A 24,641-nucleotide genomic window follows, 5' to 3' on the forward strand; every position below is an offset into this window, starting at 1 on the left:
GCTTTGGTGCTGTGGAACACACAGGGGACAGAGTTTGCATACACCCCTCCCCCAATACTGGTATTCATGAGTCTTGAGAAATAGTCACCTTTACTATCCAGAGTATTTAGAAACTAAATACCTCAAGATTCTTTCTCTTTCTTTCTATCTTTAGTCTCGAATACTATTAACCAGCTTCTTGCTTTAATGAGGGGGTATAGCAGTCCCCGGTACAACACCAGGCCCCTCAAAGACATAGACTATGGTGGTTAAGGCTGCAAGATTCCTGTCCAGCTCCTTTACTAACTAGCTGTACAATCTTACACAAGTTGATTCACCTCTCTGAGCTCATTCTCCTCCTCTGTAGCATGGAGATGATAATAGTATGCTTACTTTGTGGAATTGTTGAAACATGAGGTGAAATATATATATATATATATATATATATATATATATGGAGAGAGAGAGAGAGAGAGAGAGACTATGTGTGTTAACATAGAGACTATAAATTTATGAGACTTAAGAGACAATATGAATATATTATAAATGTATATAATCATCTCATATGTATATATTATAAATATGAGATGACTATATACACACACATAGTATATGTATATATTATATACACTGCATAGTATGTTAGTATATTTATAAAATGAATATCATTTCACGCCGTATCGTTTCTGTGACTGAGATGATCGTGTTTATTGATGAATCCAATAATTTGCTTTCCAACACTTTCCCCAGAAGCTGTTATTAAATCAAGGTGCATTCTCCAAATGAATGGTAGCTTTAAATAAATACACACACACACAAAAAAAATGTGGCACAGTGCTCTGCAAATATTAGGTGGCTGTCAGTTGTAGACTATTGTTTTCTAACATCTATATCAGGTACTCGGGAGCGCTAAGAGCTTGTCTGTAAAGAGAAGAAATGAATCAGAAATCATTCCACTTTCAAGAAAGCAGTAGGGAAATGAGCTGGAAGAAACGGGGCCAGGAACGGGATGGAAGGGGCTGCCAGAAAACTCCCTTGGCTGATTCCATCTGTCAGAAACACCTTGCTGAGCGCTCGCGCTGTGCCAGACCCTGTGCTGAGCACCAGGGGGCCTACTGGGGTAGGAGGGCTGCCCTCCAGGAGGGGGGTGAGTGGGAGCGATAAGGCACGTTGCAGGGCCCCCACCTGATAAGACGGGAGCTGACTGGGCTGCACTGAGGGCTGCGGCCCCAGAAACCCAGGCGAAAGGTCCTTGGGCTCGTCGGGCCGGTCTCCGCGGGTTCCACCTGGCCCAGCCCCCGCAGGGCTAGGCCTGGGGGCCCTAAGAGGAGGAGGCAGCCTCCCGGCAGCCGTGGTGGCCAAGAACAAATATCCTGGGAGCGGGGCCAAGACCTCAGGATGGAGACTGTCCAGCCCACGGAGGAAAAGAGGAAGGAGGTCGCGGAGGTCCCTCGCCTCCAGGGACCTGCAGCAGGCCAGCTTGCTGGCACGACCTCACCTGCTCTTCTCTGTCCCTCCAGTAAGTGGCCTGCCCGCCAAGTCCCATCCTCGCCATGGCTCCCGGAGAGAAGATCAAAGCCAAAATCAAGAAGAACCTGCCCGTGAGGGGCCCGCAGGCACCCACCCTCAGGGACCTGATGCGGTGGTACTGCCTCAACACCAACACCCACGGCTGCCGCCGCATCGTCGTGTCCCGCGGCCGCCTCCGCCGCCTCATCTGGATCGGGATCACGCTGATGGCGGTGGCCCTCATTATCTGGCAGTGCGCGCTCCTCGTGTGCTCTTTCTACACTGTCTCCGTCTCCATCAAGGTCCACTTCCAGAAGCTGGATTTCCCGGCTGTCACCATCTGCAACATGAACCCCTACAGGTAAGAGGCGCGAGCAGGCGTCAAGGCGTGGAGCTCATGACTCCGCGGGTGCCAAAGCCCCTGCAGCCTGTGCTTTTAGGAATTTGAATTCATCGCCAACATTGGTGAACTGCCCTCTCCAGGCGCTCCGAAGGTGTACCAAGGTTTCAGTCCGACCGCTACTTCGGGGGATGGGCAATCCCAGGGGAGGCAGACAGGGGAGGTTGCAAGGATGCGCTTAGCTTGGAGGTCGGGTCTGGGATGAACTAGCACCCTCTGCCCTCCCCTCATAAACGCTCACACCAAACCCTTAGCTTAGCCACTCCTCCCAACTTTCCAAGTCCACACCCTCCATCTCCACAAAATGTATGCTCAGGGCTGACTCAGAAACTTCCAGAAGCATCCTGGCTCTGCTAAGCCTCAGTTGAGTGAGCCCAGCCCCACGGGGCTTTGGGCTGGATCAGCGGTTGGTGCTACCCCATTGGCAGCTGCAGGACCTGTTCTAAATGGGTCATCAGAGTCCTTGGGATCATGGAACACTGACCTGCCAGCCGGGTCAGAACCCAGCAGAATTTTGTCAGGGTAGGGGTCGGGGGTGAAGAGAACAGAAGGGCAGGGGGGAGATGATCAGATTACCAAAGAAGCGGACTTGGCCAGTCATCAACCGTCAGAAAAGCTCAAGATCCAGATCAGGCCTAAGACTCATTCTCTACCTCTTAAGTCTCTTTCTTTTCTCCCTCCCTCCCTTATCTCTTCCATTTCTCCTTCTCCTTCCCTCTCTCCCTCCTTCCAGCCATTATTAGTTCCATAGTTACTCAGCATCTAAAAATCGTCTTGCCTAGGTTCTGAGGCATAGGACTGAGCAACCTACGCACAGTCTTTGACCCTTGGCTCACGCTGTCGTGCAAATATAGCTACCCTATGCTAACTCATCATCACAACCCTTACATTACTTTCATGCATGTGTGTGTTTCCTATGTACGTAATAAATTATTGGAACCTTTCCAATGCCCCGAGGAAATGGAGACACAGAAAGGCCAGGTGACTTGTCCAAGGTCACACAGCCAGTAAGAACCAGGATGGGAAATTTGAACTCAGGTAGTTAAGCTGTGGGACTGGTACTCTGAATCCCTGTGCTATGTTGCCTATGCACAGAGCAAGGAGGAGAGGAAAGAGAGGGGAGAGTTAAGGGAGAGCCTGGGAATATTTGGCAATGGGAAAAAAAAAGTTTTAAATGGCGTCATCAGGCTGGCTGAAGACACTTGTCACTATTCCCCTGTGTTCTCAAGGGTTGTCAGGGTAACAGGCCTGCCCTCCTCCCTCCCAGCTCTGGTTGGAGGTCACGGGTTGGCAGAGGCAGGGTGTGTGGGGTGGAGATGGAGCCTGACCCCCTGGTTGGCAGATATCTGTTTGTGCTCACTGTGGCTGGGTTATGGGAGGTACCTGATGGTCGCCACTCCAGAAATGCTGGTTGGGGACAAACTCATCAACACACCCCGAGAGCAAGCAGACAGTGGTGGCAGGGGTGAAGCCACAAGATGTCATGCAAGGGTCACCCATGAGCCTTTCCCTTTTGTGGGAGGCAACAGTGACTCTGGATGGGGCTAGTGGTGAAGGCCACAGGGACCCGGGGCGGGGGGGGTGGGGGGGGGGGAGGCTGCTGCGTCTTGATGGACCACAGCACGGAGCCGGGGCCTCTGACGGACACTGCCTTCCCGTCCCCGGCAGGTACAGTGCCGTGCGTGACCTTCTGGCTGACCTGGACAAGGAGACCAGAGAGGCCTTGAAGTCCCTCTTTGGCTTTTCAGAGGTGAACTCCCGGAAACGTCGGGAGGCAGGACCCTGGGAGGGCATCCAGCCCAAATTCCTCAACGTGGTCCCGCTGCTGGTCTTCAACGAGGAGGAGAGGGGCAAGGCCAAGGACTTCATCACGGGCCGCAAGCGGAAAGTGAGCGGGAAAATCATTCACAAGGCTTCCAACGTGGTGCACGTCCACGACTCCAAGGAGGTGGTGGGGTTCCAACTGGTAAGACTCGCTGGCTCGCAGTTGGGGGGCACGGAAGGTGCTGGGGCTGGTGGGCCCAGGGTCTCTTCTCCTAGGCCGTTTGCTCCTGGAGGACCCCTGGAAGAAATATACCCGGTGAGGGTGAGTGGGCTACCAGCGAGTGAATCTGACTCAGGCAATCCTAGAACACGGCGGGGAATGTCCTGGGAGGTGACCCGTAGCTCATGGGGGCCTCCCAGATAGAGAGAAATGAGAGATGATTTGGGAATCCAGGTGGGAAGGAAGGATGAGGTCATTTCAGAAACTGCTGCTGAATGAAAGAAGTTATTTTCAGGCTTTTTATTAGTGCTTAACATACAAATTCCATCCTGGGACCATCTGTTGGCCAAGCTTGGGTCACCTGAGGTCCTCTTGACTAATAATGGAAGGCAGGACATCTTGAAGGATAATCTCGCCAGACTGTATCCAAGGGGGGAAAGAAAATTCCTACAAAGCAAAACCAGAGTGCAGACACTTCCTTATCAAGAGTGTCAAATCCTGAAAAAAAAAAAAAAAGGCCCCTCCTCAAAATCACTAAAATCATTCATAGGATAGTCATAAGATTCTCTTGGATATTCTAGTCAATTCCTTGATATCTGTCCTTTCCAAAGACTTTCCAAGCCCTGAAGAAAATACCTGGAATGTACCATGACTTCCTTCTAAAGTCCTCGTTATCGTATCGTTCAGACGTGGGTCCCCTCTGCCACTCTGTGTGGCTGGTGAGGATGACAGTTCAGTCAATATTTTGTGACAGAATGGATGCATAATGCCTCGCCTAAGATCCCGCAGAGAAGTAGTATCAGATTCTGGGCTAGAATCCAGATTTCTAAACTGTTTATGTAGCTGGAAGCATCATGGGTTGGGTAGGAACTCAGAAGCATTTGAGCCAAACCCCAAATATCCAGGGAACCCCCCAAAAAGGTAGTTTGGCTTCTTACCTGTGGGAGACAGAAGTAAGGAGTCATAAGAGTAGGACTCAGTGTCCTTCACTAACCTCTTTCCTATCCTGAAGCTTGAGAAAGACTTCTCCCAGACCTCAGAAGTAAAGTGGGGGAGGGTACAGGGGGTTGAACTCAGGGGCACTCGACCACTGAGCCCCATCCCCAGCCCTATTTTGTATTTTATTTAGAGACAGGGTCTCACTGAGTTGCTTAGTGCCTTGCTGTTGCTGAGGCTGGCTTCGAACCCGCCATCCTCCTGCCTCAGCCTCCTTAGCTGCTGGGATTACAGGCATGCGCCACCCTGCCTGGCAGGAAAACCATTCTTATCCCAGGCTTCTCTCCTGTTCCCCTGAGTATCTGACCCAAAGTTTCAATTACTTATCCTTACGGTCCTTCCAAAAGGTGGCAGATCTCCTGGTAACAGCCCGGCTTCTCCTCTTATTTACAGTGTTCCAACGACACCTCGGACTGTGCCACCTACACCTTCAGCTCGGGGATCAACGCCATCCAGGAGTGGTACAAGCTGCATTACATGAACATCATGGCCCAGGTGCCTCTGGAGAAGAAGATCAACATGAGCTACTCTGCAGAGGAGCTGCTGGTCACCTGCTTCTTTGACGGGATGTCCTGCAATGCCAGGTCAGGGAGGGGAAGGCAGTTCTCTCAGCCTCTGGATACAGGCAGCTCTGAGCCAGGCTCCTTGCACGCACACAGGAGCGAGTTCTAGAATCAGGGAGTTGAGGACATGGCTTGGGCTCACACTAGCTTTAAACTCATGAAATTACTTATCATGACCTGGAGTGGTTGAGAAATTACTTATCAGGACCTGTGCATGTATAACTTTGCATATTGCTAGGATGCAGACCAGTGTTTGAGAGCCAACGCTCTCTACAGAGGAAGGAAGGGAGACAAGGAGGGAGGAAGAAAAAAAGAGAAGCCTATGTTCACATCTGTGAGCCTTCCAACCTTTCCCCTTGGAAGATTACACTCAGATTCCTGGTGGTGACTGGGAGTAGATGGGACATTCTAAGGGGTCCTGCTTGTCCTATGGATTTGTCTCATTTTTTTTTTTTTTAAACACTAAACCTCTGCCACCTGTCTATATGTTAGGGGACATATTGGTCCCTGCAAGAAAACAGAGTGATTGGAATGAGAGTTCTCTGAAGGATGGGTTCTTTATGTCCCATAACTCCTACGATGGGGTTTCTTCTCTGGGGAGCGTTTCCTAGGACTGGGAATTGGAATTCCCAATGTTGGCTGAGAGATTCAAGAGTGGAGGAATCTGCAGCAAACGTGAGGCACAGGGACTGCCACATCAGAACAGAGAAGCTGGCTAAAGGGCTCTGGGGGAGTATGGAAACCAGAGTCTAATGAACCTGGCTTGAGGGGTTCCCTTTAGCCGAGGAAACTCAGGGGGTCGGGGCAATCATCCATTGTCCTCAGAGACAGAGGTGGCCCCATGAACACTGCCTTTCCAGACTTTAGCTGCGAGGCACGCGGGGAGTCCCCAGCCCAGCCCTTTCTGACCCATCTGCTCCATCTGTAGGAACTTCACACTCTTCCACCATCCCATGTATGGGAACTGCTACACGTTCAACAACCGAGAAAACGAGAGCATCCTCAGCACCTCCATGGGGGGCAGTGAGTACGGTAAGGAGACCCCCAGGGCCCCTGACAGCGAGTGTGGTGGCAGCAGGATAACCCGGGGGGTGCTGGGGCTTCCAGAAATACAGATCTCTCCACTTGGCCCCAAACCAGACGCTAATTTCCCCGTCCGTCCAGCATCGCCATCAGTGCCCATGTTGCCTATTTTCTTCAATCTGGGTGTCTCTTGTCTTCTTTTTTCTTTTCTTTTTTTTTTTTTTTTTTTTTTTGACTTCTTTACCCTTGAGAGAGGCACAAGGGACACACCGCAGGCTTCCTGCTGCGGAGACGCCTTTCTGGTTTAAGCTTGTGGCTGGGGTGAGTAATGCAGGGCAGGTGGCTTCTCGATGGAGTTAAACCTGGAAGTGCTGAGTAGGAGATTAAGGAGGTAGACACGCCTTTATCTTAGGGAAGATGACAGATTCTGGAGCCAGAACCCAGCTCTGCCTCTCATTGTGTGACCTTGGGCACATGACTGCCTTTCATCTGTAAAGTGAGACTGATAATAGTATCTCCCACGGAGAAATCTGCTGCACGCTCTCTGAATGTGCTCAGGCTACCCTAACAAGATGCTGTAGACCGGGTGGTGTGCACCACAGTCATTTATTTCTCACAGTTCTGGAGGCTGGGGATTCCAAGATCACGCAAATCTGGTTTCTGGCAAGACTTTGCTCCTTGGGTTGCAGGACAGCTGTCTTCTGTCTGTATCCCCAGTAGCCTCTGTTGCAAGTGGAGGAGTGCTATGGTGTCTCTCCCTTGTCTTCAAAGAACCCCAACCCTCTCAGATTAGAGCCACACCCTTTAAGATGTCATTGGACCTTAATGTAAGTCCTGTCTCCAAATACCCTCACGTTGGGGGTTAAGGCTGAAGACCTATGAACTTGGGGAGGCTGGAGACCATTCAGCCATACACACACACCATAGGCACAACAAATGCTAGCTGCTGTCATTACTTCCTAGTACCAAGACTACAAGACTACTGTCACCTATGCTGCCATTGCTCCTGCCGATACTACAATCTCTACTCCTTTTGTAGAAAAGTTAGGGACCCCAACTAGTTGGCCTGGCTTACCCACAAAAGGAATTATTGAAAGGTCCGGTGCAACATGATTTCATAAATAATGCACCCACCAGGAAAGGCAAGACCCTGTCATACTGGAAGTCCACATTTGGAATCCAGACCTTTGTCACTGTATAGTCTGTGTTCTCACCCAGACTGCAAGAAACTCTGGTTCAGAGCACACAGTGGGATTCTGTGGATTCTTCCACCATCTTCAGTGGAAGAAGCTGTCTGGGAACTGACCGTGGAGACGTGCAGAGTTCTGGTTCTACTGCACAGGGCTTTGTGACCTCTAGCTAATCACTGTCTCTCTCTCTCTCTGGGCTTTTGTTCCTTTGTGCATAAACGGAAGATGTCAGAATAACTCTGAAGTTGTCTTCTTTCAGTTCGTGTATCCTCTGATGGACTCTGATCATACACTCACTCGTTCATTGACTGGTTTGATATCTGCTCTGTGCAAGGTGCTCCTCTAGGTAGCAGAGATGCAGCGGTGAACAAGACAGGTGCCCCCTCTGCCTTCTGAAGCAAGGGACAAGCACATACATAGACATTATCTAGTCACCAGTACTAGTGAGTGGAATGTGGAGAAGAAAGCAGAAAGGGGAAGACAGAGGAGCTGGGATCAGGATGGGGTTTGAGATGGAAAACAAGGTTCAGGAAAGCCCTCACCGAGAGATCATCCTATTTAAGGGTGAGAAGGTCCACACGAGAGAGAATTCCAGGGTCTAGCAAACACAAAGGCTCCGGGAATCAAATGAATGGGATGTGTTTCTAGAAACAGAAATCAAAACCCGTGTGCTTGGAGCTGATTGAAGGGAAGAGTGACAGAGGACGAGGAGGGAGCGGTGGGTGGGGTCCACTATCACAGCCTTGTCAGTCACAGTGGGTTGATTCTCTGGCACGCCCTTGTATCCAGCTCCAGTGAGTTGCCCCTGTGGGTCTCAGGCCAGGGCGTGATCTGATCCGACATCCAATTTCCATAGGTCCTTATGGCTGCTGGCTGCAGAATAATAGATTGCAGAGAGCAAGGACAGGGACCAGGAGGGGAGTTAAGCCAACAATCATGCACCCCCTTTTTGGTTCTCTCTTCCCTGGGTGACCGCCTGAGGGTGTCAGTCAGTAGCCATGGCTCTGCATGTCCCTTTAGATGTCCAGCCAAACTTCTCATCTCAAGGGAGCATGTGGATTGGTGTGTCTCAGTCAGGGCAGCCATTCCTTCATGCTCGGCAAGAACTCGTGCTGAGCAGGACTTGTGCCAGTGATCCTGTGTTTGAGCCCCGTCGTGGGGCTGAGCCCTGAGGACACAGCGGTGAGCAAGCCAGGCACAGCTCCTGCTCTCACACAGCTTCCGGTCTAGCTTCTGGTCTAGCCTGCCTCCCATCTAGCCTGCCGCTGCCCGTCAGTTGCTGGGCCTTGGATTTGAGCCTACCAAACCACCCAGGGGGTCCGCCCCCTCCCCCAGGGAATGCTTTATGGAATCTTGACCACAGAACCTTATCTTCTCAGGGCTGCAGGTCATCCTGTACATAAACGAAGAAGAGTACAACCCCTTCCTTGTGTCCTCCACGGGGGCTAAGGTGCTCATCCATCGGCAGGATGAGTATCCCTTCATTGAAGACGTGGGAACCGAGATCGAGACCGCCATGTCAACCTCCATTGGGATGCATCTGGTAAGAGACTACTCCGAGTTCCGTATACTTGGGGAGGAGGACATCTTTTTTTCAAGGATGACCAACGCGCAAGGCACAGCTTACGGAAAATGGGTGCTTATTTTAAAGGGAGCGTGGTTCTGTATTTTCTAGTGGTCACCCCGACGGTCATTCTGGTAGATGCACAGAGGTTCTCTTTGCATCTTCTCTAGGGATGAACAAGGCAGGATGCCATTTTAAGAATTTAAGGAACCTCCCTTGTTCCCTCCAACCCCCTCCCCCCAAAGCCCTAGCATTTATGGAACCATGATGGAAGCAAAGTGTCAGACACTAATTATATATTTGTCAATTATACAAACAGAGCAGATTAACATCCTCCTTTCTAGGATTCTAGAGTCCTGTGAGGGCATGAAAACAACTATTTAAAGACCAGTTAAAAGCCACAGGGCTACTCAAATTCTGTTTCAGCCCCCCAGCCTCCCATCGATTTAACCTTTACCTAGAATCCCTTCTTTCTCCAAGTCTGTGACCTCTGACCTCACTGAATGCTGAGAATACTCAATGCAGGGGCACTGAACCACTGAGCCACATCCCCAGCCTTTTATATTTCTTTTTATTTTGAGACACTCTCCAAACAGGGTGGAGACACACTGATTTAAAACCCTCTAAATCCTGGAGAATGAATTGCAACAAAGCTCAACACTATCGATACAAGCACATCTGGGCTGAGGAGTCCAACCAACATGATTTATTATTCAACTTTTTTTTTAGTACCAGGGATTGAAAGCAGGGGCACTTAACCACTGAGCCACATCCTATCCTCAGCCTTATTTTATATTTTCTTTAGAGACAGGGTCTCACTGAGTTGCTTAGGGCCTCGCTTTGGCTGAGGCTGCCTTTGAATTCATGATCCCCCCTGCCTCAGTAGCTGAGGCAGGACCTGGGTTCTGCAGCCCATCCAACCCCTTACCCTTCTGCCCTCTCCCAGCCTCCTACCTCTCGCAGCATCTGAGAGTAGAGCTTGCAAAAGTTCAAGAATGAGCGAATTCTGCCCTCTGACTTTTTGCTCTGAACTTGGACATCCCTGCCCACATTGTTGAGCAAATATCGCCTTCACAAATGGCGAGTAAACAGATCCGGGCGAGATTTCTGCCACACCAATTTGGGATGTAGAGAATCAAAGCCACAGAGCAGGGTCAGTCAGCTCTAGATGTGATTTATGAGCATGTAGAACGACAACAACAACAAAAAAAGCAGGGATTACTAAGGGGTCAGCAGGGGGTCACTAAGAACAAGTCCAAACAAACTAGACTTCCTTCCGATTTTTTGTATTGCTTTAACTTTTATTTATTTATTTATTTTTGATAGGCATGTTAAGCTGTTAGGCATAGTCAGTTAGACACAGCACATTTATAGGAATTCTATCAAGAAATGATGAGATGCTGGGGCAGTGATTGTGGGTATGAATATCAGGGTTTAAAAAGTTGTTATCAGAGTCAGGGGAAGTCAGATTGGACTTTTAAGTCCTGGTGTGGGCAGTGGAGTGGATGTCAGGCTCAGAGTTAGGGAGTACAAGAAGGGAGAGACAGTGACCACTTCAGCTCAGGTCACATCCAATTTGTCGTGCCTTTGGGAAAACAAGATGAAAATAAAATGTCCAGTAATTAGATGCTGTGAACCTGGAACTCAGGAGAAAAATCTGGGACTTTCTAAAAAATTCTAGACTTTTAAATACAGACCATCACCCAAGACTCCAAAACAGCCCTCAACATGCAAATGTAGAAGAGCTGAGCAGAAAGAAGAGAGAAATCGAGGCAGAGAATTAGCATCAGAAGCCCCAAAAGAGTTGGCGTCAGATAAATCAAGGAAGGGGAATTCAAGGAAGGTCTGACCACAGTGCCAAGATCAAGGGCAAAAGGTGTTCTCCAGGTTTGGCAACCAAGAGGTCGCTGGTATTCTTTGTCAGAGAGGTTTTCAGTGGAAGGAGTGGAACAGAAACCAAAGGACAATGGGTTGAATGGTAAATGGGAGATGAGGAAGTGAGCCGGGGTGGGCCGGTCACTCTAGGGGGTGGGGCCGAGGCTCAGAGAAGAGGGCGGTTCCTCTGTCCTTGCAAACCCAACAGTGCATTTTTGTCTTACACCTCAGCTGTGTGCTCTGGTTATGTGATCTCTGTGCCTTAGTTACCTCATCTGTAAAATGGGGACGCTTCATGCCTGGTGAGAATTCAGTTGATGCACATGAAGCACTTAGGAAAGTGGTTGGCATGTAGTAAGTGCTCAGAGATTACTGGTGCGCTCTCTCTCTCTCTCTCTCTCTCTCTCTCTCTCTCTATATATATATATATATATATATATACATTTCTCTTTTTTTTGGAGGAAAGCAATGTGAAGGGAAGGGGAAAATGTTTGAAGGGAAAATAAAGAGGAATTAGGGAAGATTTTTTCTTTTTTTTCTTTTTTCCCTTTTTGCTTTGCAGTATGTCACTGAGTTACATTCCCAGCCCCTGTCTTTTCTGGTACCTTCCCCCCTGCCCCCTATACGGGAGATTGAACCCAAGGACACTGTATCAGCAAGCTACATCCCCAGCATTTTTTTAAAAAATTATTATTTTGAGACAAGGTCTTGCCAAGTTGCTGAGGCTGGCTTTGAACCTGTGATCCTCCTGCGTTAGCTTCCCAGGTTGCTGGGATTACAGGCAGAACTGCCGTGCCCAACCTCATGCACCTGTCTTTTATGAGTTGGAGATATATATAAATAAAATGTGTAAATAGTATATATTCGCCATATGTATTAAAAATATTTCCCAATTTGTGTTTCCTTTTTTAGTTTTCTTTTTTTTTTTTTTTTTTTTTTTTTGGTGATACTAGGAATTGAACCCAGGGCCTTGTGCATGCTAGGCAAGCACTCTACCAACTGAGCTATATCCCCAGCCCCCTAGAGTTTTTTTAATCATATGCAAAATTCAAGTGTTTACATAGTCAAAGTCTTTGTTTTCTTCTTTTGTTTTTATGTTTATTGAGGAATTTTTTCCCTTTTGGAGGTCAGATACTAAAATAAGTTTTCTTCTAGTTATTTCGTTACTTCATTTAATACTTTAATCCATTAGATTTCTTTTCTTCAAGGTGTGACGTAGAGATTGAATTTAATTCTTTCTCCTAATAGCTAAGAAATTGTCCTAACTTCATTTATTTGTAATTCCTTTTTTTTCTCACCATAGATCAGGAGTGAAAACTTTATCATACATAAATAACATCTATAATGTATTACAAAACAAAAGAAAAAACTATCCCACCATAACCCCATGTAGGGCCAAGTCTTTCCAGTCTCTTCTAATTTTTAAAATGTATTCTTTTTGTTTTGTTATGAAAATGGAAATCTGCTGAGCATACCCCTCTGTAATCTGCCAGTTTCCTTCTTCAAAATATATCATTGACATATTTCCGTGGCATTAAGTCATCTTTCACAGTCCCAATTTTGATGGCAATGTTCAATTTTGTTCTACAAATGTAGAGTTCATTGCCACATACTAAGTTCTTATAGTTTACAGGTTTTCCTTGATATTGGAGGCAGAATTGCTTCTAGGACCCCCACCCCACCACCCTGTGGATACCGAAATCCATGGATGCTCAAGTTCCTTAAATAAAGTAGCATAGTATTTGTGTTGCTGAAAGCTCAGTTCTTGTCCTCGATGCCAATCCAATAATAAGGACATAGTTGTTTTTGTTTGTTTGTTTTGGGTACCAGGGATTGAACTCAGGGGCACTCAGCCACATCCCCAGCCCTATTTTATTTAGAGAAAGGGCCTCACTGAGTTGCTTAGGACCTCACTAAACATCGGAGGCTGGCTTTGAAGTGATCCTCCAGTCTCAGCCTCCTGAGCCGCTGGGATTATAGCTGTGTGCGCCCGGCAAGGACACAGTTTTGAGAAAAAGGAAAAAGAAGGCTTATTGCTTTGCTAGCCAAGGAGAACCCCAGGGGGCTCCTGTCCCAAAGGCTGTGATTCTGCCCATCAGCAGGAACAGGGGGCTTTTAAAGAGGTGGTTCAAAGGCTACATTCCACCTGTTCTCTGTTGGAGTTGTCATTCACTTGTTAATTTGGGAGACAGTCATTTCTGAGATCTCTCATGCCATCCTTGGTCTGGATTACCTCAGTCCTATGGTGGGTGTGTACTCAGGGACAGGTAACTCTCCTTGTAGGATGGGGAAGAAAGGAAATCCTATTTCCACTGAGATCAGGGAGTGGGAGAGATTAGAGAGGATCAAGGAGAGAGGAAGAAAAAGAAACACGTCCATTTAAAAAATAAATTGCAGTGCAGCAAGGGCAGCAAAGCATAAAGTGGACCACTGTTACATTTGCATCTATTCTGTATATTTTAAATCATGTTTTAATTACTTATAATATCTATGCCATACGAATGCTCTGTAAATAAATAGTTGTTGAACTGATTGTTTAGGGGATAACGGTCAGAGAGAAATCTGTACAAATAGGGGATGCAATTTTTTAAAAGATATTTTGATCCACGACTGGTTGAGTCTGTGGATGCGGAGAGCCGACTGTACACTTTCTCTGGAACACAGGGCCTCCCACCGCTGAACCAGGACAGTGTCTGTAGGACTGAGTGGAATCAAGTGGGAGGTGGAACTTGAAACAGTCAGAGGCCAGCTGGGGAGCTGGGATGGAGGGCTGGGCTGGTGCTTTGGGACTTGAATCACCAGGAAGTGAGGAGCCGCGATAGGAGCTGACCTGTGATTCAGAAGTGAGTGGTGGGGGTGGAGGAGGTGCTGAGGCAGGGAAAGTGAGAGGCCCCGAAGCAACTGGGAGCCTTCCAAGGTCCAGGCGAGAGAGGATGGGTTACACCTCCTGAGCATCTCCTGATGACTAAATAGAAGGAAGGAGGGAGATTTCCAGAATGGTGCTCAGGTGTGTGGCTTGGACAACTGGTTCGATCGGGGTGTCATCAGCTGATGTGAGAAACCAGGAGATGGAGCAGGTTGGTGGTGGGTGGAGGAGGTTTTAGCTTTTGCTGGGTACAAGCCACCCCCAAAACTAAATGGCTTCAAACAACAACCGTTTATTAACTCCCAATCTGTAGGTCAGCCACGTGGGCTGGTTGGTCTGGCCGGGTTTCCTGACCTGGACCAGGCTCCGCGGATCTCATTCAGGGTGGGTGGCGTGTGAGGTCTATCTCTGTGTCTGGGGGCCACCTCGCATCTCCTCCACCAGGTCTCTCACCCCAGCCTGCTGGCTCAGGCCTGTTCATGCTGGTCCGTATCCTGTGAGGGAAGGCAAGTTCCAATGAGCAGGCACTTTTCAAGGGTTTATTTCTTAAGAGTCCAGCAGCCAAAGTCATAGGACGAGTCCAGACTCAAGTGGTGGAAACTAGACTTTTATGGAATCACAGAATCTGGTTACTTTTGCAAATGCCCACGGAGTTTGGCGTGCTTAAGGCACGCATGAACCACCGAAGCAAAAAAATGACCAGTGGTCAGTTGGGTCTCAACAGAAAGACTCTGGCTGGAGGACAGACTTGGGGACATCCGTCATTCACGTTGCTCTATTGGGAGTGCATGAGGGCAGGAGTGGAAGATACACCTACTTTAACAATTAAGATGAACCTCCATAGGGTGCTTGCTTGGGGCTAGACACTGTGCTAAGCACTTTACAGGCAGGAGGCTCACAGAATCCTCACAGTCATGCTTAGGGTGCAGGAGTTGAGAGGGGGACCTCTTGGTTTGAATCCCAGCTCTCTCTCTCTCACCAGCCATTATTGCCTTGAGCAAGTTACCTTATCTCTCTGTGTCTCAGGTTCCTCTCCCATAAAGTAGACCTGCCATGGAGGTTAAATGAGTCGATAGATGTAAGATACTTATCATAAGAACATGGTAAGTGTTCAATCAGGATTCATGGTGGTTCATGAGAAACGGAAGCTCAGGCGGGCCAAGTAATCTGATCAAAGGCAGCTCCGTGCGACTGAATTATTTGAAGGCACGACAGTATTATTAATTTTTTAAAATATTTATTTATTTGTTTTAGTTGTAATTGGACACAATACCTTTATTCCACTTATTTATTTTTGTATGGTGCTGAGGGTCGACCCCAGGGTCTCACACATGCAAGGTGAGCACTCTACCATTGAGCCACAGTCCCAGCCCCGTGTATTATTATGATCATCATTATTTTTTATACTGAGAATTGAAAATCAGTGGCGCCCTACCACTGAGCTGCATCCTCAGTTCTTTTTTTTATTTTGAGACACAGCCTCACTAAGTTGCTTAGGGCCTCACTAAGTTGCTGACGCTGGCCTCCAATTTGCATTCCTTCTGCCTTGGCCTTGGGGGGGGGGATTACAGGTGTGCACCTCTGCACTCAGCCTCCTCCTGTATTTCTGACTCCTTAGCTACCCTGCTAACAATGGTACTGTTGCCATCGACCATTGTCTATAACACTGACCATGACATGGCTCTTCCAGAGCTCTCCTTAGGAGAGCTCAGAATCCAACTCCCTGTGGTCAGAGGAGACAGGATGGAACCACAGGAGATGCCCCTGAGACAACTGGAGACCTAAAGCAGCCGGAGCCCTCCCAGGCCTGTACAGGTGGAGACCACCCCTGCTCCTCCCCAGCCCCACTATCTCTGCTGTCAGAAGCAGCCGGGCCACCACCATAAAGGCATCTACATCTGCATTCAGAGCAAGGCCAGGGCTCCTGCTCTAGGCGCAGCTCAGGGCACCATTTTGGCCTTTTGACTGGGGTCAGTAGGCATCTCTGTCATGCCCTCGGGGGCTGGAAGGAGCCAAGGTGTCCCTTTTTTGCTGTTAGGAGGATCTTTCACTCCAAGGGAGTCTTGCTTGGAAATGTACTTGGTGGGAACAGAAATGCGGGTGTGCTCTGCTCTGAGCCTGGATGGAGACGGAGCAGCTTGAGGACTTCTGGCTGTGGAGAGGCACACTCGGAGATGGTGGGGATGGGGGTCAGCACCAAGAGACAAAAGCAATATCCCTGTCCGAGAGGAGCCTGGCTGGGCTGCCCACCTCCCAGAAGAGGCACGCTGTTCAGTGGCCCTTCAAGGTTGCAGGAAGGCAGGACGCGGCTCTCCCACCCTCCTCACCCTCCGCTGCCCCACCCCTCCGGCTTTGTGCTGCCCCCTCCCCAACCCATCCCTATCCTCTGTCTTCAAAGAGGAGAGCTAAGGATTCCTGGGCAACTGTCTCTCTCTCTCTCTCTCTCCTTAGGACTCAATTGATAAAAATGGACCCTACGCCCCGCATATATCCACACATATCCCCCATGTGTGTATGCACAAATACCTTCTCATCCACCACACACGTGAGCGAATACACACTCCCACACAGACATGTGCAGATGCACATAAATACACATGTATACACGCTTAATTGGTGCATATTCATATACACCTACTCTTGACTTCATGCCCCTAGGGGTCAGGGCAGAAGCCAAAACATGGCCCCGCCCTCCACAAACTAGCATCTATGGAAAACAGAGGGTTGGAGGTGGGAGTGTCCCAGGCTCTGGAAAGTTCTTTCAGTGGAGTCTTGGAGGAGTTAAAGACCTCTCTCGCACCCAGAGAAGCTCTGTCCCCACCCCCTCTTTATTTATTTATATTTTTTTGGTGGTGGTGGTGCTAGGGATTGAACCCAGGGCCTTGTGCATACAAGGCGAGCACTCTACCAACTGAGCTACATCCGCAGCCCCCTCCGTCCCCTTTTGACCCACCCTTGGTTACCTCAACCTGAACCACCCATGACCTCCAAGTTCCAAAAGCATCACTGTAGAGTCAAAGGCCAGTGAGTCCTTGGAAAACAGAAATTAAAATGATTTTTTTTTCCAGACGGTTTCTGGGCAGTGGTCCCTGAGCTGGTTCTCGGGGTCAAGGGAGGAACTGAGGTGCCCTGCGGTGGGGGGGAGCCCCTGCTCTGCATCTCTGCCTCTCAGCATCTTTGTTCCCAGCCCAGCCCTGGCCCACGAGAAGCTCTCAATGGGTTTGCTACCCAGCGATTCAGGCTGTGTGTCCCACACTGGCCTGGAAAGAAGCTCCTTGTGGGTAGCAAAAAGGGCAGATTGCAAGGGAGAGAGAACGGTGAACGTTGGCCGGTTTCTCTCCAACCTCGGGGACCCTGGGAAGGCAGAGAGGCCAGCCAGCTTCTTCCCTCCTGGCTTCTGTTTGTTATTTAAACATTTCAAAATGAGCACTCTCAATTGCCCTCGGGGCCCTTGCAGTTAATTGAGGGAGACTAATGGGTCAGCAGATGAGTTACAAGGCAAACACAGAACCAGATCCCGGCCTCTTCAGAGGTCTGTTTCCACCTGGGTCAGACGCCCTCTCTCCTGGCTTTGCCTAATTATCATTCTTTCTTCATAGAGAAAAGCATTTTCTTCCCACCTACAAATCCACCATCCTCTTTTCCTTTACCCCTCCTCCCTCTCGTCTCCAAACGAGGAAACGCTGTGCACACGCACAGCCTAGACCCTCGCCACAGCCCGGGCACCATCTATACTTGTGTTTTCTCCCCCTGAAGAGAAGCCATCCCCTTACCTGTTGTCTTATTTGCTTTCCCTTTTTGGCTTGCCCGGATTGTTTATTTGCAGTGCCAAATATGAAGCTAGAGTCAAACTCAGTGAACCACAATAAATTATAATGGATAGGTTTGGGTTGTTGACTTTTTTTTTTTTTTTTTTGGTACCAGGGATTGAACCCAAGGGTGCTTAAACACTGAGCCACATCCCCAGCCCTTTTTATATCTTACAGAATATAAAATATATATTTTTTATATATTTATATATGAGTTGCTTGGGGCCTTGCTAAATTGCTGAGGCTGGCTTTGAACTCACGATCCTCCTGCCTCAGCCTCCCAAGTCACTGGGATCACAGGCGTGTGCCACTGTGCCCTGCTGAATAAGGGTTTTGAACCTTGCATCCCAGAGCCTTTGCCTCCTCTGATGACCAGGGGGTCATTCTACACGGCTGGGCGTCAACTCTTTTCTGGTCACCAACCCAGAGCCAGAGGGACAGGAATCCCAGGCAGCTCTCAGACCCTATTATCCCTTCAATCCCCCTGTGACCCTCTCCCAGCAGATTCGCCCATGGCTTGCCACCACTCAGAAGGCCCAAATCCTGGTTTCTGGTAGGGAGTAATTTGGCCTGGTCTCCCTCCCTCTCTGACTCCATCTCCAGCCACGTCTCTCTTTTCCCACGTTCTAGCCACACTGTCCCCTCCTGTCTCGAATCTTTGCTGCTTTCTCCGCCCAAGCCTCTCCCCCCAGGGGCACTTAACCACTGAGCCCCATTCCCCTGCCCTATTTCGTATTTTATTCAGAGGCAGGGTCTCACTGAGTTGCTAAGTGCCTTGCTAAGTTGCCGAGGCTGGCTTTGAACTCGGGATCCTCCTGCCTCAGCCTCCCAAGTCACTGGGGTGATAGGCGTGAGCCACCACGCCCGGCTTCTTCCCCCATTTCTTGACAAGGCCAGTTCTTTCTTGTCATCATTTCACACTGAGCTGACAACATCATAAAGGTCCCTTTCTGAGACACTTTCTCTAATCCCTTTATGGGAAAGACTGTGTCCCCTACCCCTGCTCCGGCTCTGCCGTCTCCCTGTCCAGTGTTGTTGATCAACATCCAAAACCCGCTCGTGATTTATTTGCTTATTAACCACTTGTCTACCCTTCTGGAACGTCAGCTGGATGGGGTAGGGAATTGCCTTCTTGATGGCTGTGTGTGTCCCCCGGTTGTCTACATTGGCCCCACGCACCTAGTAGGTGCTCTCAGGACGTTTCCGTCTTGGGCACGACCAGATGGCTGTTCAGATCCCAGGAAGCAGCCAGCCAAGCCCCGTCTGGGTCTCTGTGATTGCAGACCGAGTCCTTCAAGCTGAGCGAGCCCTACAGCCAGTGCACAGAGGACGGGGGTGACGTGCCAGTCAGAAACATCTACAACGCTGCCTACTCCCTCCAGGTAGGGCTTGGCGGGGGCGCCCAGCCCTGGATTGTGGCCTGGACCCAAGGGACAAAGTTAAATCGAGGTTGGGGTGTGTCTGGGACCAGGAACTATATACGATGAGGACACCTGGGGTTGGTCCAAAGACCTCAGGAACAAATGATGCCGGCTGGTTCCAGTCCTCTTCGGTGCGTCCGTAACTGGAGCTTAATTGATTCACTGAGGTTTGGGAGGAACACGGTGTTCAGGCCAGATGGGCCCGCTTCCCACAGGGGCCTTGGCAAGTGAGGGACGGGGGGCGGGGGACTGCTTGGGGGTCACAGTGGCTGAGGAGTCAACAGCGAGGCTTCCGGGCCCTACTGGTGTCTCTCTGCAGGAGGTTGGGTCCTATCGAGGGGCCTGATGGGCAGCTCCCAAGCCCTCCAAGATTTGCACTTGACCTTGGAAATGAGGCAGTCTGGCAGCATCGAGCCCATATTCCTGCAGGATAGAAAGTGGGGGAGCCTTGTTAAAGGAGCCGGGCATTCTCCGGGCCGCTCTCACCCCGTCTAGTGTATTAGGAACATCACTGACCTCTGCAGGCATCAGGGTTGCCAGCTCTTGAGTGTGACAGCAAAGACGTGTGTGGCCTCATCTCGCATCCAGGGAGTCTGCAACCGGCCTCCTACTGGGATACTTAGAAGGTCCGTGGAAATCATCCTGGTAGAATTAGAGGACCGGCCCCCCTCCACACAGCTTCCGTCAGGACGGAGATGAGAGGTGGTGGAGACACTGAGTTAAATAGGGACTGTTAAGCCGGGTGTGGTGGCACACACACACACACACCTGTAATCCCAGTGGCTCGGGAGGCTGAGGCAGGAGGATTGCAAGTTCAAAGCCAGCCTCAGCAACTTAAGTGAGACCCCAAGCAACTTAGTGAGACTCTGTCTTAAAAAAATTAAAAATGGGCTGGGGACATAGCTCAAGTGTTTAAGCACCCCTGGGCTCAATCCCTGGCACCTGCTAAAGAAACAGAAACGCAATCCAATGGACTTTAAGGCCAAATAGCGGCAACAACAACAAAAAAATGGTGAGCTCATTGGAAAGACGTTCCTGGATGATATTTAATGACAAGCAACTGTATACCAACCCTTTATCTGATTGATTCATTTCATAACAATCTCATGGGGTAGCTATTATTGTATACCTGAAAGCAAAGTATCAGAGAGAGGTCAAGTGACTTGCCTAGGGCCACACAGCAGGTAGGTAGCAAACCTAGGATCCGAACTCAAATAAAAGCCTGGCTTCCGAGCCCCTGCCGTCAGCCTTTATATTACACACTTCTTGGATGTTGTGGTAACTTATGATCCCCAAAGATCCAGCGTGGAAAGAGGTTGGACCTGGGATGGGACATGCTGGGACTGTGTTTGTTTCTCTCTGTTCCTTGGCAACGGCTCCAGTTCCCACATTTACCTGGGTCGGTACCATGTGGTTGAGCCCTAGCGCGCAACCTGGTTTCCGTGTCTCATTCCAAATTCCCAGTAAATGTCCCAGGCTCAGTCCCTGTGGAGTCAGGGATCCACCCCTGGCCCAGTTGGCCCAAGAGGGTACATTCACACAGTGAGTCACGGGTGCGGGAGGCTGGTCCTCCAGGATGAGCGATGAGGTGAGGAGGGAGCTCCCTGGCGTCCAACATGCAGGGAGTTTCAGGGGTCTCTGGGTCTCCTCTTTCAGATCTGCCTTTACTCCTGCTTCCAGACAAAGATGGTGGAGAAATGTGGGTGTGCCCAGTACAGCAAGCCCCTGCCTCCGGCTGCCAGCTACTGCAACTACCAGCAGCACCCTAACTGGAGTGAGTGTGACACCCCAGCCCTGCACCCACCTGCCCCGAGACGCTCCCCGCCCCGCTGCCTTGTGCTGGAGGGAGGTAGTCGATGTTTAAACTGCAGTTTTAGTTCTTGTTGTCAAGCTTGACTTACATTATGCTTCCCAATTAAGGGCCAAATGAAATGATCAAATAATTAACGTGAGACTGTGGGAACTCCGTGGGCAACTCGAAGGCCCCAGGAAGGGCCCTGCGGCCCCCAAAGTTCATGCCGTCTTCTACCCTGTCCCTTAGTGTACTGTTACTACCAGCTGTACCAGGCCTTTGTCCAAGAAGAGCTGGGCTGCCAGTCGGTGTGCAGAGAAACCTGCAGGTGCGTGGACCTGCCCCGAGGGATGGGATGGGCAAGTGGACCGGGCCACCCACGCTCACTCTGTCCCTTCCTCCCCTAAGCTTTAAGGAATGGACCCTGACCACCAGCCTGGCACAGTGGCCATCAGAGGTTTCAGAGGTGAATCCCACTGCCTGCCCTTTCCTCGGAGCTCCCAGCCGGGAGCCTCCCTGCTGTCCACTGCTATGGTCTGGGACCCGGGGCTTGGGGGGTGACTCGGGGGAGGAGCTGTCTCGCTGAGTCCAGGGAAAGGGGGATTTCTGAGAAGGGAAGGGCCAAGCTGGGCATCCCCAAGGCCCACTCTTTCTTTCTCCAACACAGAAATGGTTGCTGCCTGTCCTCAACTGGGATCAAAGCCAACAAATAAACAAAAAGTTCAACAAGTAAGTTGACCTCCACCCGGTTTCCTCTGCCTCCGTCGGCCGAGGGCACAAGCTTCTTGGCTGCCTTCCTCCTGGCCAAGCCCTCTGCTTTTCATTCACTCAATCACTTATCCAACAAATATTTGTTAAGCTCATATCATGAACCAGGCCCTGCTCAAACTTTTGTTGGACCGTGATCCTGGGTATGAAAGACTTTTTTTTTTTTTTTTTTTTTTGGCATTGTGGCTCATTGAACATATCGCTGAAATAAAGACAGCAACAGTGTTTCCTTATGTGAATAGGAAGCCCTTGGGCTGGATTTCAGATGATACACAGTGGTGTGGCCGAACCAATTATTACAGTCCTCTTTCTGTACCCTCCGGGGATTGGCTCCAGGACCCCCACTGCCTCCGTAGATCCCCAAATCCTGGGATGCTCAAGTGCTTTATGTAAAATGACATAGTAGTTGCATATGATCCACCGCATTCTCCCGTACACTGAAGTCATCTCTGGACTACTTATCGTGCCTAATCCACTGTCAATGCTATGTAAATAGTTGTTCTATGGTATTGTTTGGAAAAATAATGACCACAGAAAATTGTCTGTACATTTCAATCCAAATGCAATTTTTTTTTTTCTGAAAATTTCCACCCGTGGTTGATGGACTACTCAGATTCAGAACCCACAGATTCAGAAGGAGGGTCAAGAGTATTTCCATCCCAATTGGTCACAGTGTGCTAATCTGATTCTTTAAATCCTATGTATCTCAGTTGGCAAATAATTTGAATATTCCTTTGAATGCATTCTGATGTTTCCCATTGTCTTTAGTTTGTAAAAGGTATCGGTCACAGCCCTGTACATTTATTCCGTGGCTTACCAATGTATTCATTTCTGAGGGGGCTTTAGCAAAAATCAGCCAAGCCAGGGTCCAGGGGCCTCAGCAGATGGAGGTACAGAAGGGAGAGAGACAGCTCACTTCTGTCACTCAGGCCATGTGATCTCACATGTCCCTGGGTTGTCACTGCCTCCCAGTGCCCAGCTCTGGGTCTGCTCCCTTGGTCCCCAACAATCTGGAGACCACGAAGCCACGGTTTCTGCCACTAAGTCTAGTGATAGGCTTTTAAACAAGCATTTCCAAACCATTAACAAAATGTCGCACACCAATGCCCCCTAGGCCAAGTCTAGCCCTATACAAGTACCCCATTATTTCTAGCTTTTCCTGAAAGATAAAAAAAATCTGGCAACAGTGAATCTCCATTCTTGCATAGTACCATGTGGCTAAGTAATAGTGGCTTCTTTTAAAAGAGCAGGAATCTTCCAATTCAGCAGCCTCATCAAGGGACAACTTAGATCAGTGGCTAAGAGCATAAATTCAAGCCGACAGGTGTCGGGGCCCATGCCTCTAATCCCAGCAACTCCGGAGGCTGAGGCAGGAGGATTGCGAGTTCAAAGCCAGCCTCAGCAATTTAGTGAGGTGCTAAGCAACTCACTAAGATCCTGTCTCTAAATAAAATATTTTTAAAAGGGCTGGAGATGTGGCTCAGTGGATAAGCACCTCTGGGTTCAATCCCTGGTACAAAACAAAAACAAAAACAAAAACAAAAAAATATGAACTTGAAGCCAGATCTGTGCGGGTTTGAATACTGGCTTAGACCAGGATTAGCTGTGCAGTCTTGGGCAAGTCAGTTAATCTGTGTCTGAGTTTCCACATCTATAAAGTGGGGGATGGTTAAAACATACCTCCCTGCCTCATAGAGATACCGTGAGATTTGAGTTAATTCACATAAAGGTCTTAACGACAGGGCCTGGCAACACAGTACCTCGTTCATTTACATTACTTGCTCGTCTCCTCTATGTATTTGAGATTGCAACTAAACAATTACCAATGTCAAAGCTGAATGGAGAACAGGGTGCCATGGGAGTGTGGCTGGAGGGACCAACTTAATCTGGAGACTGGGAAATAGCTTTTGAGTGAATGAGTGGTCTGGGAGCAGATCCATGCTGCAGATGCACGCTGGGGTATACCAGAAGGCCCCACGGACCAGGTTCTGACATCCCCAGGGGACTCAGAGCCTGGGCCAAGCTGAGGGCCAGGGCAGGAGGGGCTGGGCATCGGGGAGAATGCCAAGGCTGCCAACCCACCTGCGCCCTACCTGTTGGAATTTCTGCAGGACGGATTTGGCCAAACTCCTGATATTCTACAAAGACCTGAACCAGAGATCCATCATGGAGAGCCCGGCCAACAGTGTGAGTGGTGTCCTTCTGGGACCCGTCCTGGGTCTACAGAGGTGCCCGTCTTCCTGGCCTTGGGGAGCAGAGTCAGATTATGGGGATCCCACCTGAACGACTGAGGCCCCCAAGCAGAACAAACCAGCAGAGGGAGAAGGGACAGGAGGCCTCTCTGCTGCTTCCCCCAAGCTTGTTCAGAGCCCTTGGGACATGACCTTGAGAAGCAAGGCTGTACAGCTACCTCCTGGAGCCAAAGACCAGGAGGGAGCAAGTCCCGGAGCAGAATCCCCGTGGGAGGCCAACTAAAGGAAGGGTCCATCTTGATGGTGGGGCATGCCCTCCCTTGCAGATCGAGATGCTTCTGTCCAACTTTGGTGGCCAACTGGGCCTGTGGATGAGCTGCTCCGTCGTCTGCGTCATCGAGATCATTGAGGTGTTCTTCATCGACTCCTTCTCCATCCTTGCCCGTCACCAGTGGCAGAAAGCGAAGGAATGGTGGGCCCGGAAGCAGGCACCCTCAGGTCCTGAGGCTCCTCCCCCTAGGCAGCAGGGCCAGGACAATCCGGCCCTCGATATCGACGATGACCTGCCCACTTTCACCTCTGCATTACGCCTGCCTCCGGCCCCGGGGGCCCAGGTGCCCGGCACACCACCCCCCAGATACAACACCCTGCGCTTGGAGAGAGCCTTCTCCAGCCAGCTCTCAGACACGGAGGTGGCTGAGGAGCCCTGA

General features: G+C 49.8%; 1 protein-coding gene and 1 non-coding gene across 2 annotated transcripts; one reads left to right on the plus strand and one right to left on the minus strand.

Moving 5' to 3' along the window:
• The first annotated feature begins 1,532 nt into the window (after positions 1 to 1,532).
• On the plus strand, positions 1,533 to 24,641 carry Scnn1g (sodium channel epithelial 1 subunit gamma). Its single transcript, XM_076840553.2, has 12 exons — positions 1,533 to 1,849; positions 3,557 to 3,854; positions 5,262 to 5,452; positions 6,360 to 6,463; positions 9,024 to 9,187; positions 19,042 to 19,140; positions 20,836 to 20,953; positions 21,221 to 21,299; positions 21,380 to 21,437; positions 21,639 to 21,700; positions 23,851 to 23,926; positions 24,258 to 24,641. The coding sequence occupies exons 1-12, from the start codon at positions 1,533 to 1,535 to the stop codon at positions 24,639 to 24,641; spliced, it is 1,950 nt and encodes a 649-aa protein (XP_076696668.2).
• Trnaa-agc (transfer RNA alanine (anticodon AGC)) lies at positions 12,025 to 12,097 on the minus strand. Its single transcript has one exon. It is a non-coding gene; the product is annotated as a tRNA-Ala (tRNA).

The sequence above is a fragment of the Callospermophilus lateralis genome, chromosome 19 (assembly GCF_048772815.1).
Source record: "Callospermophilus lateralis isolate mCalLat2 chromosome 19, mCalLat2.hap1, whole genome shotgun sequence".
In the NCBI taxonomy this organism is placed as follows: Eukaryota; Metazoa; Chordata; class Mammalia; order Rodentia; family Sciuridae; genus Callospermophilus; species Callospermophilus lateralis.

What these genes read in the sequence shown, in the direction of transcription:
- Scnn1g (XM_076840553.2), top strand. Translation starts at nt 1,533, where the DNA reads ATGGCTCCCGGAGAGAAGATCAAAGCCAAAATCAAGAAGAACCTGCCC. An exon ending in CATGGGGGGCAGTGAGTACG is followed by an intron (nt 6,464 to 9,023) that starts GTAAGGAGACCC and finishes TTATCTTCTCAG; the next exon opens with GGCTGCAGGTCATCCTGTAC. An exon ending in GGCCATCAGAGGTTTCAGAG is followed by an intron (nt 21,438 to 21,638) that starts GTGAATCCCACT and finishes TCTCCAACACAG; the next exon opens with AAATGGTTGCTGCCTGTCCT.